Raw genomic sequence first — 12,353 nt, forward strand, 5'->3', positions numbered from 1 at the left:
GGATGCCAGTCGTAATAGGTCAGTCGCACACATGTTCACACGCTCCTCGCAGTTCAGAGTCATCGGTTGACCTGAAACACAGAGGCTTTGTGCGCAAGGCTAGGGAGGTACACCATAGATAGAACATCAGTCCATCGGAGGGTAGCCCCCCCCACACACCCCACACACCCCCCACACACACACACACACACACACACACACACACTAAGGACAGTTTACTCACCAATCCACCTGAACTACATGTCTTTGGACTGTGGGAGGAAACCAGAGCACCTGCAGAACATGAAAAACTCCACATTGAGTCGGTTAAAAACCAACAATAAAGGAGCTCTGAGGCACCAGAGCTTCCCGCTGTGCCACCATACAACTCTGGCAAGGAAGTGGGAAAAAAGTGGAATCTGAAAAAGCCTAGCATCCATTTCCCGTAATATTTAAATGTATAATAATAATTGCTAATAATAACAAGAGAACCTTTCCTTCTTCATGCTCTTGCAAGAACAAAACTATGTATAAATTTAAGCTCAAAGTTTTTTTCAATGCAGGCAACAGAAGAATGTGAATGGGTTGCATATCTGGACACTTTCGCATTTCGGATGGTTTTAGCCTGCGGGGGAATGAACACTTTCCTGCTGTGACACTATGAGGGAGGATAAAACCTGCTTCAGCAGAACATCATGTGAGTGACGTCCCGCTCAGGACAATCTTTTAGTCTGCACAACAAAGGTCGAGATTCTGCAACAAGATGTTCAGGTTTTCCAGGTGAGAAGAGATGGTATCTGGAACAGGACCGACTATTAATAGTGAGTTATGTACTTTTGCTTTCACGCACCTCGCTTTAGACAGCCTTTGAGTAAAATGTGTAAGAAAAACATCCTAGTACTTTTACACAAGAATATGGCGGAACCTCATAATATAGAAAATTAAATGACAGAAAAGTGTCTTCCCCATTGACGTCTGATGAAGTATAAAAAGAGAATAATTAATTAATAATTTATTAATAATTGAATTATTTGTAGTTTGTATGCTGGATTTTGAATAAAACTAAGATTTTTGGTTTGTATTTTATCTTAGTCTTAGCATGTCCACTATGACTAATGACAACAGTCATTTCTTTCTTAAAATCATTTCCCACCTAGCGAACCTAAAATAAAAAAAGTTTAAATTTCTTTATCAGTTTCAAGGGCTCAGAAATTGAGGGGTTTTCAATGACTGAACGCCATGTTTGAAATTAACATAACAAAATAATTTTATAATTCATCAAGTTATCACTGGTCATTCTCATCCTTTCACAACAGGAACACAAAGTGTGGGATTAAAAAAAAAACCCTGAACAGAGTCAACACTGGTCTGAAAAAGAATATTTTTTATGTTTTTGGTAAGAGATTTGAGTGAAACATAGATGATACGGGATGCAATGTTTAGCTCTGTAAATTACATAAAGATTCTTACAAACATGTAATGCATGGAAAAAAAACATTAGGCCTGAACAAAAGAAACTCAAAAAATAATCTAAGAATCTATGACAATGGAATAATAATAATAATAATAATAATAATAATAATAATAATAATAATAATCCACCTAGGTATTTAGACAGTTCAGAAGCTCCAGATAACTGGTAAATACAAGATGACTATACAGAATATATACAAAGTGCCCTGCAGGGCTCTGCCCATGTGTCCTCACTGACCTGCTGGACAAAGAGACCCCACATGACTGGCCTGTTTGGGTCGAGATACACCTTTGATACCTGGTATTTACAGTAAGACAAAAGACTAAACTGTGCAACAGAAACACCCTTTAGGGAACAGGCAAGCCTTTAAGGGGAATAAATGAAATAAACAGAAGTGAGCAGTTGAGAAAAGCCCCGCAAGCAGATACTTAAATGATCCTGTTTACATCTCTTGTTCAGCGCTATAAAAAACCAAATTGAATTCAATTGAAAACTGATTTTAACTGATTTTTGGAGATGTGAATTTAGCTTTACAGTGTGTCATACTGTCTAGTTTGTCTTTCCAATCACTGTCCATGTTATTACACACAAGACAAAATGGCTTCGTTTACATCCCGGCCTCCTGCACCGCGCTGTAAGAGCAACAGAAATAGAGTAAACGGGTGGCTGAGCCAAATTATTATGAATGGGGAATAACTCTGAAACTCTGCCACCCAACACACCATGGAAGCACAGAGTGAAAAGGTACAAAAATGGCAAAACCATTCCAGACTGCTCCCATTGTGCAGCGTCTGCACGTCGTTTCACAAAAATGGAACGTGGCAAATCGTTGACGGAAACCATCACCGAACCCTTACACACTTCAAACATTGAGGGTCCTAATTTAAAAAAAACTTTTTTTTGTTATGGCGAAGAACGGCTGTCTATGGCTGATACCTTCCTTGGTGCTTCCATCTGCCCTGAGCCCTCAGATTGTATAAAATACACACACGGACACTTTCCGTAAAAAAAAATAAAAATTCACCTTGCACAGAAAAAAAAAGACAATCCCTATGGCTGATGCAGACATCCTTATATCACCCATTATTGCCGTGACTTTTCCCTCGCTGCTGCAGGCTCATCGTTGGCTCGGTAACCACTGGCTCAGAATATTACCCTGGTCTTTCCAGTTGTACACCGTGGAGTCCCCCGCAGTTTGGATCCGCGATCTTTGCGATAATGAAACGATACAAATGATTAAAAGGACAAAATGCACTTTCGCCTACATCTGCGCGGGTCGAGCCGGTTATTGGCGTTGTGCTCATTCATCATCCTGTAAAGGCAGGGCAGTCATTTCCAAGCTCCCTGGGGCTCCAGAGGAAATCAATCCAAATCGAGAGGGAAGCTCGGGGTGGGGGGGGAGGAGTACCATGCTGAGAGTCCCGCCTCTGGCTGTGCACTTCATCCATCAGTCAGTTGAGGTGCCCCTGGGTAGGGATGACTGGGGTGGGGTGTAATTATATACAGCAGCCTCAGGAAAACATTTATTTTGTCTGGAAGGATTCATACTCAGCAGAACATGACCACATATAATGCAACCCATTTCTTCCACTTTTGGGCTGACAGCGAGGACCCGCCCTTGACCCCGCCCGTAGCCCCGCCCTTAACTCCGCCCACAGCCCCGCCCACTGCACAGTTTTGTACCCGCAAAGAAGGATGAAAACGCACAACGGCAGCATATACTGGCGGAACTGCGCTGCCGATTCAGACCACGATGGAAGGATGTTGGGAGGAGGGATCTCCACAAGCATGGCGGCAAGAAGGAGAGAAGGCACAGGCCCTACACCTCTTTAATCGTTCTTTCGGAGGGGCGGTACTCGGAGGTGTTCGCCGAGGTCCCGTAGAAGGACTGCGTTTTGCGCCTAAGACGGGCTCGCTTGGTGGCCAGCGACAGGCTGCGCTTGCTGGACGAGATGATGTCCGAGATGAACTTCTTGCAGTCCACACACACCTCCATTGTGCTCCAGTCCTCGGTCAGCTCTTCGGGGAGATCCGCCTCGTCCGTAGACGACCTGGACCCTTGCTTGGACAGCCTGAGTGGAGCAAAGCAAAGGAGTCCAAACGGTGCACTTCACAGACAAAGTTTCAGATCAACAGAATGGACATTGGTAGATTGTTTCATTAAATATGTACATTATTTATGTTAATAGACATTTCGTTACATGATGCTTTTCTTCAAAGCAACTTCCAGTGTTGATAGATAGATAGATAGATAGATAGATCCTGAAGAAAAGTGCACAAGACTACAGCAACACACATACGATGTACAACAGCTGCAACACACACACTTTACAATTACTTAATAAAATGTTATAACATCAAGAAATATATAAAAATTAAAAACTTTATAGTAATCTGTTACAGTATAACAATTCATTAATAGAATAATGTAATTGCAGGCAGATACAATTCAAGGATACAAAGATATTCTATAACAGTGCAAACCCTTATATATTTTAGCCCCAGAACTATAGAGTCTAGAGTTCTTTTGGGTGAAATGTGAGCTTCCTGCCTGCCTTCCTGACCAGGTCACCCCTGGGGAAGAGGTTCTGTAATCTCAGTGTGAGGTTGGCAGTGAGGGTGTGAGCCAGTATGGATCCCCACCTGGAGACAGCAGGATGCAGGCCTTGCCACTGGAGGCTGGAAGAGGGTCTCTCGGGCCGTGGGACAACCTCCGCCTTGGGTAGGGTGCTGGGGCCCAGCGAGTAGATTGGCAGGCTGGCATACGGCTTGGACGGCAACCTCATCTGGGGCAGGAAGAACAACGGAAGGGGTAACATTGGCACTGGGACTCGAACCTGGCCTTTTTTGTGACTATCCAGCTATCGACCAGTTAGGGCAGAAGGTTAAGGGCTTACCTTTTGACAACACTGAGAGCACACAGGTCTGTCAGGAAGGGGGAAACAGAGAGAGAAGTGAGACTCATCACTCACTTCAAACATTGGACTCACATCCGCACACACAGCCAGTTATCAATATTTAATTAATATTATCAGTACTTACATACTTACTCAGCTGGAGTGTCTATCCACTACATAACGCCTTACAGTAATTAACCCGTCTATACAGCAGGTTATTTAAACTGGAGCGATTCAAGGTGAGTTCCTTCCTCGAGAGCACTGTAGCAGTAGCAGTGAATGGGACTCATCCCAACAACCTTCAGGTTACAAATCCGTGTCTTTAACAGCTACATTACCCACTGCGGTTTAAATATTTGAAACGTTGTCTGATTTTTATCACGTCAAGTCTGTCAGCGAACGACAGGCAATCGGGCACTGAACCGGTGCTCACGGAGACTTCTGCAGTCTGAAATTGTTTGAGCTGGATTTCGGAATTACTAAACCTCGTGGCGCTGTGTGCAGAAGAAAACGGAAGTGCGTGTTAGGAATGTGGCAACTGCTCTCAAGGCAAGGTGTGCGCCCGGGCTCGGGAATGAGGCTCACCTTTTGCAGAACTGGCAGGTGTATGACCAGGTGAAGAAGGAAAACCTCTTTGTTCGGCAGCAGAAGCAGAGCTGTTGGGGGACAGAAGACAATGGATCCCTTCTTCTCTCAGCCTCGGGAAATGGCGGTTAAGAAACTGCACAGGATCTCAGTCAGATATTCAGTTTCATAAAGGGGTAAAGTCATCCTCCAGAAGCCGAAAGAATACGAAAAGTGGTTCGGGTACTCGAGGCAGATCCAAAGATTTCACATTTTTCAGGGGTTACGATATTTATCAGTGAAAAGCTCTATGCGGTATCAAGACAGAAGAATAATATAATTTAATTGCTTAGTTGATGCTTTTTTCCAAACGAACAGCTTATAATTTACACATTTATACAGGTTTTTACTCATAAAAGAACTTTTCTCATTACGAAAGCAGGGCTTAAACCAACAACCTTTTGGCTCAAAGGTCAGTGCTATTATTATTAGATTCATTAGACAAATCTGCATGTTACTATTAAGACTCATGATAATTGCCCTGGTTTTGCGTTTCTCAGCCGAAGGTGGGGGGTTGGGGGGCTCACCTTGCCCTTCTTCAGTGCGTTGTACACGTCTCTGTACTGCTGGAACTTCTCCAGCTCGGCCTTGACCAGCACCTGCCTGATGTGCATCACCTCCTCCACTGTCAGGGCCAGACACTCCACGGGGTAGCAAAACTCTTCCTGCAACATGTGGACCACAGTTACCACGACAACTTGGTCCACGCTTCCTCATCCGCCACCACCTGCTGAGCATCTCCAGTGAACCAGGCTGGCAGAGAACCAGGTCGAACTGAATTCAACTGAATGTCCCGGTATGATTCGCTCCGGTTATGGGGCTTGCTCCAAAGCCGACGCCGCGCCCCTGTCCCAGAACCGAGCGTCATCGTCATCCCCAAAAATATTGCTCTGTCTCTTTCAATAGCGCAGTCCAAGCGCAAAGTAAAAACATGAAAAAACTATTAAAAAACACCTTTATGTGACTAAATTTGATTCTGATAATGTTGTGCTGTTCCTTCAAAATGAGACCAAGCAATATTTTAGGAAATGGTAAAGCAATTAAAAAAGAGAAAAAAAAAAAAAAAAACTTATTTGAAACATGACTTTTTCAAGTCTGCAAAGTCCGCAGCTTATTGCCTCTGATACAGTTCCCGATACTAAGCACCATTTTCACAGCTTATTTCATATTTTCCTTCCCATCACTTTTTCTTGCTAATGATTGATGAAGTTGATGCGAACATTTTTACCCAGCTGAACCCAAAGTACCACATAAGACCTGAACCGAAACCAGGTGTTAGTTAGTAAGACAGGGCTCCTCTGGCACGAAAGCTCTGCCTTTTCAGTGTTAATTCCACACCTTTAATGTTAGTACCACATCTTCACTGTTAGGAACCGCCCCTTTTGTTAAGGACCGCCTCCTCACTATTAGGCCCACCCCTTTATGTTTAGGACCACCTCCCCAGTGTTAGTATCCAAAGTAGCCAGGAGGGAATAGGGTCACACATGACCTACCGGTTGGGCACTTGCTCCACCATCAACCTGATCGTTGGAGAAACGACACGGGTAAACTACACCGATTTACCTGCACTTTGACTACCAAAGAAACAACTATTTATATGCTTCTCACAACAGAACTAACAGGCTAAAATAACAGCAGTCTAAGCAAGATTGAACAATTAATCAAAAAACATCCATAACATTCCCAAGAAATTGTGAAAACCTGGAATTTTATAAGTCAGGTGTGGCAAAATGCACTGAAACCAGCAATACTGCGGTCAATAGGCTCCAAATAAGTAAAATCCCCCCTCCCCCGATGTCAAAAATTAATCTTTCCTCCTCGTCTGGAAAAAGACGTCAAACTGTGCGCCAGGGACTTGCGTTACGGTAATAACAATCAGAGCTGGACGTCGTCCGGCGCGGCCTGCTGTTTCAGCAGATGGGTTGCACCAGTGCATGATGGGAAACTGGAAACCACTCACAGTATTCCTGAACAAATACCCTGCCTCAGCAAGCTAATGTGTTCAAATAATTAAAAAAAAACCACACAGTCCAAGACCGCATGGCCCTCCAGAAGGGACAGTCACGTCTGTACGGAGCCCGTTCAGTAACCCGGCTGCGGCGCCACACGTAAAGAGGCTTAAAAGTTGCTGCATAGTAAGCAACGGCAAGGCCTAAATCAGATTGCGCTCCGACGAGGTTGTGTGACCGGCGTGTGCTAGTTAGCGGACTAGCTAACTACAGGTTCTACTGCGCAGAGCCAAGCGGCTACTTTTAATGATTGGAGCTTTTGGGGGTGGGAGTGGGGGTGGGAGAAATGGTGGTTATCTTTCACAAAGCGTGGTGATCAGCAGACTCATCGTCCCGCCTAAGCTGGTTGGGTCTTAGACATCCCAGCTTGGGCGTCGATTTCTCCAGCAAGCTTGAAGCGCTGCGAGGAAGGCGGACGGCTACGTCGGCTGGACGGACGGTGGGGGGGGTGGCGTGTTGCAGGGTCAAACCTTTAAGGGGCTGGGTGTAGCACATGCGCTCCAGAACAGGGCGATCGCAGCCCACGCGGCCCCCAGCGCCGACGTCTCGAATGGGTGGGCGCTCTGCAGGGGATGGAGGGCGGCGGACAGGGAGGGACCGAGGGGCATCCTGGGAAACAAGCGGCCTATCGTCCCCACCTGAGCAATACACATATTGGTGAGGGAGCGGTGGGGTGGAGGAGTGGGCGGGGCTCCAGGAAATATAGCCGCTGGGTTGATGCAAGTATCTCCGGCTTCCTGCGGCACACCACACTGAGCAGAAGCGGGAGCTCCGGTTGTCTAAAGACACCCATCTCCCCAACAGGAGGAAGCTAAATCCCTCCCATCTGTGGGGGGGGGACAAAATGTTACTGCAGTCTGGTTATGTAAAAGGAAAGAGCTCAAATCCCCATAAGGCACAGCGAGGGAATTACCGTGGTTTAAGCCCATCTCTGCACTTTCACCGAGCTTTTGGAATGTGGCATTGGGTCGCAGCCCAACACGACCAGCCCTGCACTCCACCGCGGTATATTCCAATTGCTGCCCCCCACTTTTACACACATTTTACCCACCGTGAACGAGCTTAGCGTAGCTTTAACCTGGATTTATACTTTCACTCTAAACAAAGGATTTTAAAATCAACTTCGAACACCAGATGGGAATATTAGCGGTCCTGGGTGTTTTTATAATCCGTGGCTTTCACTAAGAGAAGCTTTGTCATCTGACACAGCCATCGATGTGTTGCGACGAGGCCCCCCGAACCCCCTCCCTGGGCACATGCTCACCAGAGACTTGGAGCTCTGTCGAGTCGGGGGGAGGAAGTGGCGCACGTTAGTGGGGGTCTCCTTCTCGATGGAGTGCCTTCTCTGGGGTGTCTGCCGCCTTTCCGGCTGGGGGGTGGAGGAGATGGGCAGGAACATGGGTGGGGCTGTGGGGGTGAAGGTGGGGATATGGGTGGGGTTAGAGAGAGTGGTAGAAGGTAAACATTAATATGCAACCGTGTAGCAGTGCATGCTGGGATGTGTAGTCTGCACCACGGCTTCGGACGGAAAGGCTTTACTCTTCTTGCCGACGGCGGATTCTGGAGACGTATCCTCTACCACCGACGTGGAGATACTGGAGCTGCTGGCCGACCGACGCGTGGTCTCATCCTGCACAGCAACCAGATTTCGTTGACAACAGAACCAACACCACACGGGAGAACCCTTAAAGCGACAGCGCTACCGAAATAAGGTCACTCACGTCCGACTCGGAGCTGTCCAGCTCGGCCAGCGTGGGTGCCTTCAGCAGCCGCTTCCTCTGCACCTGAGACGCACTGGCGTCTCCCCGCTGGCTCTGAGCGGACGCCTCCCCGTTGGCCAGAGCGAGCGCGCTCAGGGTCTTCTTCTTGGAAGATTCAGAAGTCGACATATCTGCACATGGGCCGCAGCAGGAGCAAAATAAGTCAAATTGCACGTGCGAACACATCTCTGCATCACATTGGTGAAACCTGAAGCTTTGAGCCTTTTCAAAAAAAACTTGAAATATTAATTCTAGCATGGTCATAATGATACAGATGTAGTCTGACCCTCATGACCTCATGAGCAGCTGGCTACATTTTTCCAAGTGGTGCACAGTTCATCCTCACATGACTGGAAGAATGGGGGGAGGAGGGTCCTGTCATTCCAGTGTATGATGAATGCGATTTTTAAAAATTATTTTGTCATGATAGTAATCCTGTTACATGCAAAAAAAAAAATCAGTAAAATGTTTTTTAAAACAATATTTTGATAGACCGGACCGTCTGGTCATTCCAATGTGTGGTCACCTGAGGTCCAGTGTTGTGCGGAAGAACTGTACAGTGATTTGCTGGAGCTGAACATCAAGACTCTGCAACAATCTCTTCTGTACAAGTAATTTAGTGACCCATTCATCATTTTTAACCCAGCACCACTATTACAGTTCCCTAAGAGAACTTTAAAAAGCTCAGCACCTTTTCTATACTCAAGACCCAAAGGTTTCTCACTCGAACGCCAGCGTTCAAAGCCACACCAACACCCCTAGTTACACCGATATTCCGAAACTGTCCATATAAAAGTCACAAAAACAGGACCTTTCCACTGATCTCTAAATGAGAGGAAACACTGCTTTACACACCTGTGAACAGACACTGTTTGGCAATTTTTCACAGGATGCATTTACTACACATTTACTTCATTTAAGCCGCTGTCTGAACACCGAAACCCCGCCCACGTAGATGAGCGTTCCCTCTGCTGAACACATAATGTGGGGTAGACCTGAGGCTGAGATAGTTTCACTAACAGGACTATCTACTGGGTACGAGTCAGACTAACAGAGCTGAATGGCAGTGGTTTCCCGGGGTGTTCTGTGTTCAGTTCCCATGACGACAGAGAACACACTTCATTAAGCTCACTGCAGTAACGGAACGGGACAGCAAACATAGAGAAGGTGCGAGAAGGAGTTATATAGAGAGGGAGGGAAGGAGGCAGTCAGTTAAAATGTGCTTCTGCGGCAGCCAGGAGCTGCCAGCACATTCAGGCCCCGCTAGTCCCCTCCCAAGTGATGGGGTCGCGACCCGCATGTCAGTGACCATCTATCCAGCGAACACCTCATCATGTCAGCATGAGGTCAACACCCTCCGCGGACCTCCTGTTTGTGACATCACTTGGGTGGAGGGGGAGACACCACTTTCACAGACACACCGACAAACAGAGCCCGTGTGTGTGCAGTTGTTCGCGTCCCGCAGCACAGCTCCGGACCTCCAACAGGGCCTTGAGGAGGAACGTCACGTCGCAAAGGGTGCACAACAAACCTACATCACACAACGAGGACGTGCGTATGTGTGAGTGTGGTGCTTTAGCCAAACGGAACAAAGATCTCATGTTCAACACCACGAAAAAATAACAGCACGACACAGCATAAGTGTAAACCCCGCCTACACCAGGCTCCACCCTCCCAGTAGGCCACACCCACCCAAGGTCCAGGCCATTCTTGTTAGAAAAGGCCAGCTGGCCAGGGAGGATGGGTGAGGTGCAAATGGCTTTGGAATATAACAGGTAACACATGGAAGCCAAGCAGCAGGTGAGTGGAGTTTGGCAGATCTCACACACACACACACACACACAAACACACACACGCGTGTGACTGATAACTAGCAGCGTGAACTGGCAGGAGGCTCTTCAGACACCGGTGTTGCAGGTAGGGTAGGCGGTCAAGTACAGCAAATCCCACAGCAGCCCCCACTGCCAAGGTGCTCCACCCCGTCCCACACGTTTCCATCTGCTCCGTCTGGTCGAACGCCGTTTAGGACCACGAAGGACGTGGCTGGAAGCGAACAGAGCAGCCTTGTTTCGCGCGCCGTCTTTTTTTACTAGGAAGCGGAAGAGTCGAGAGCTTGTGTTTCAGCAGCAGCCCATTTACTCCTTGGGTTTCAGCGAACAGAAAGGGCCCCTTGTGGTGCCTTGACCTTCTGGGTACATCTGGGGCCGGTGTCGCTTACGCCACGGGCACCAGAGGACGGCGTCTCCTCGAGGTGACATCCAGCTCGCAAGCGGTATCGATCCCATTCAGTGCTGAAATAAACAGTCTACAGATCGAGAGCAAACTCCTGGTCAACCGCCAGGTTCTCGTTATGTTCCAGTAAGTCGATCATTTACGCAGCGACAACGCGCACTAATTAGGAATGGACTTTCTCAAAATTCTTTCACGGTCGGGTCAAAAACGGATCTAGGGGCTCGGTGCCTTGGACGCACGGCAGGGATCAATATTTACGCAATGAAAAGACCCAATAATTCTCGGATTTGTACACGATCCGAATGATCAGAAGCGATAACGGGCAGCTGGGGCTTCAGGACAGGGTGTGGCATTGTGCTTAAGGTGCTGCCCTCGCCAACGGCCCAGGTTCAGGTTCCATGCCGCTGCACGCTTAAATATCCACTTGTTTCACTGGGTGAGTGCAAAAAGCTACACGCCGTGCGGTTCTGCCCAGCAGCGCAAGAACTGTGAGAATATTCACGTCCTAAATGCTGTTTATGCGATTTAAATAACTGAGTAAATATTCACAAGGTCACGATGTATTTCCGAAAGCGTAGAATCTAGTATTTACGCCGCTATTTAGATTTACCTTAATCAAACGCTGCGATTGGTTGAGACAGACAGTGTTACAGGAAGTAGGAAGTGGGCAGGAAGTTGGGAAAGAAGTGCGACGGTGAAAATGAACGGCGTTAACGAATATTCACCCCCACGCAGCACCTATAATAAGAGGAAATTCCCATCACCGTTCGAAAGGATGTGAATAATAGGTTGTAAAATAGCTTTTTGTATGAAATTCAAAAACTCAGAAGCAGACATGTACATTTAACTGACGCTTTTCGCCAAAGCGACTTATAGCGTTCAGCTACGTACGATTCTTTACCCATACAGCTGGGTAATTTTTACTGGAGTAATTTTTAGGGTAAGTACCTTGCTCAAGGGTATTACAGCTGCAGGTGAGACTCGAACCTACAACCTGCGGGTCTAAAGGCAACCGCTACACTACCAGCTGTAAAAATTTTTTAAATTAAACATTAATTTGTTAAACGCGTGAAACCTATGTCCAAAGGTCAGAGGAAGCAGGAAGCGAGTGGGCGCTGCTATGACCTTTGACCTTTGCATCCTCCCCCTCCATTCATCCAAAGCCCAACCCTGCACTTGACCTCGCCCCCCCCGACCGGTGTCTGGTTCAGCGATGAGGCGGCGTGCCCAAGCGTGGGATGGGAAGCGAGGAGCACGGGTTCGACACAACCACAAACAAGCAGCGGACACCGAGGCCAGGCAGAGAAAGTTCTTTACCTGACAAGTCAAAACTGTACGACATGCTAAGCGGTCGAATTACTGCAAGAAAAACAGTTGG

General features: G+C 47.2%; 1 protein-coding gene across 6 annotated transcripts in view; it reads right to left on the bottom strand.

The window, feature by feature from the left end:
- Nucleotides 1–1,343: 1,343 nt before the first annotated feature.
- The window catches only part of LOC108940691 (protein spire homolog 1-like), a 43,848-nt gene continuing 32,838 nt past the window's right edge, over nucleotides 1,344–12,353 (bottom strand). The window contains exons 9-18 of one of the 6 annotated variants that reach the window (XM_029260004.1): nucleotides 12,293–12,334; nucleotides 8,705–8,874; nucleotides 8,523–8,613; nucleotides 8,248–8,390; nucleotides 6,468–6,494; nucleotides 5,502–5,639; nucleotides 4,936–5,006; nucleotides 4,351–4,378; nucleotides 4,097–4,239; nucleotides 1,344–3,525 (exon numbers count right to left, since the gene is read on the bottom strand). In XM_029260004.1, coding sequence (XP_029115837.1) covers nucleotides 3,273–3,525; nucleotides 4,097–4,239; nucleotides 4,351–4,378; nucleotides 4,936–5,006; nucleotides 5,502–5,639; nucleotides 6,468–6,494; nucleotides 8,248–8,390; nucleotides 8,523–8,613; nucleotides 8,705–8,874; nucleotides 12,293–12,334 — 1,106 coding nt within the window. In that variant the 3' untranslated portion in view covers nucleotides 1,344–3,272. Of the gene's footprint in view, nucleotides 3,526–4,096; nucleotides 4,240–4,350; nucleotides 4,379–4,935; nucleotides 5,007–5,501; nucleotides 5,640–6,467; nucleotides 6,495–7,453; nucleotides 7,622–8,247; nucleotides 8,391–8,522; nucleotides 8,614–8,704; nucleotides 8,930–12,292; nucleotides 12,335–12,353 lie in introns of all 6 variants that reach the window. The other 5 variants (XM_029260002.1, XM_029260003.1, XM_029260005.1 and 2 more) reach the window with 5 other exon arrangements.

This window comes from Scleropages formosus, chromosome 18 (genome assembly GCF_900964775.1).
Source record: "Scleropages formosus chromosome 18, fSclFor1.1, whole genome shotgun sequence".
NCBI classification, from domain to species: Eukaryota; Metazoa; Chordata; class Actinopteri; order Osteoglossiformes; family Osteoglossidae; genus Scleropages; species Scleropages formosus.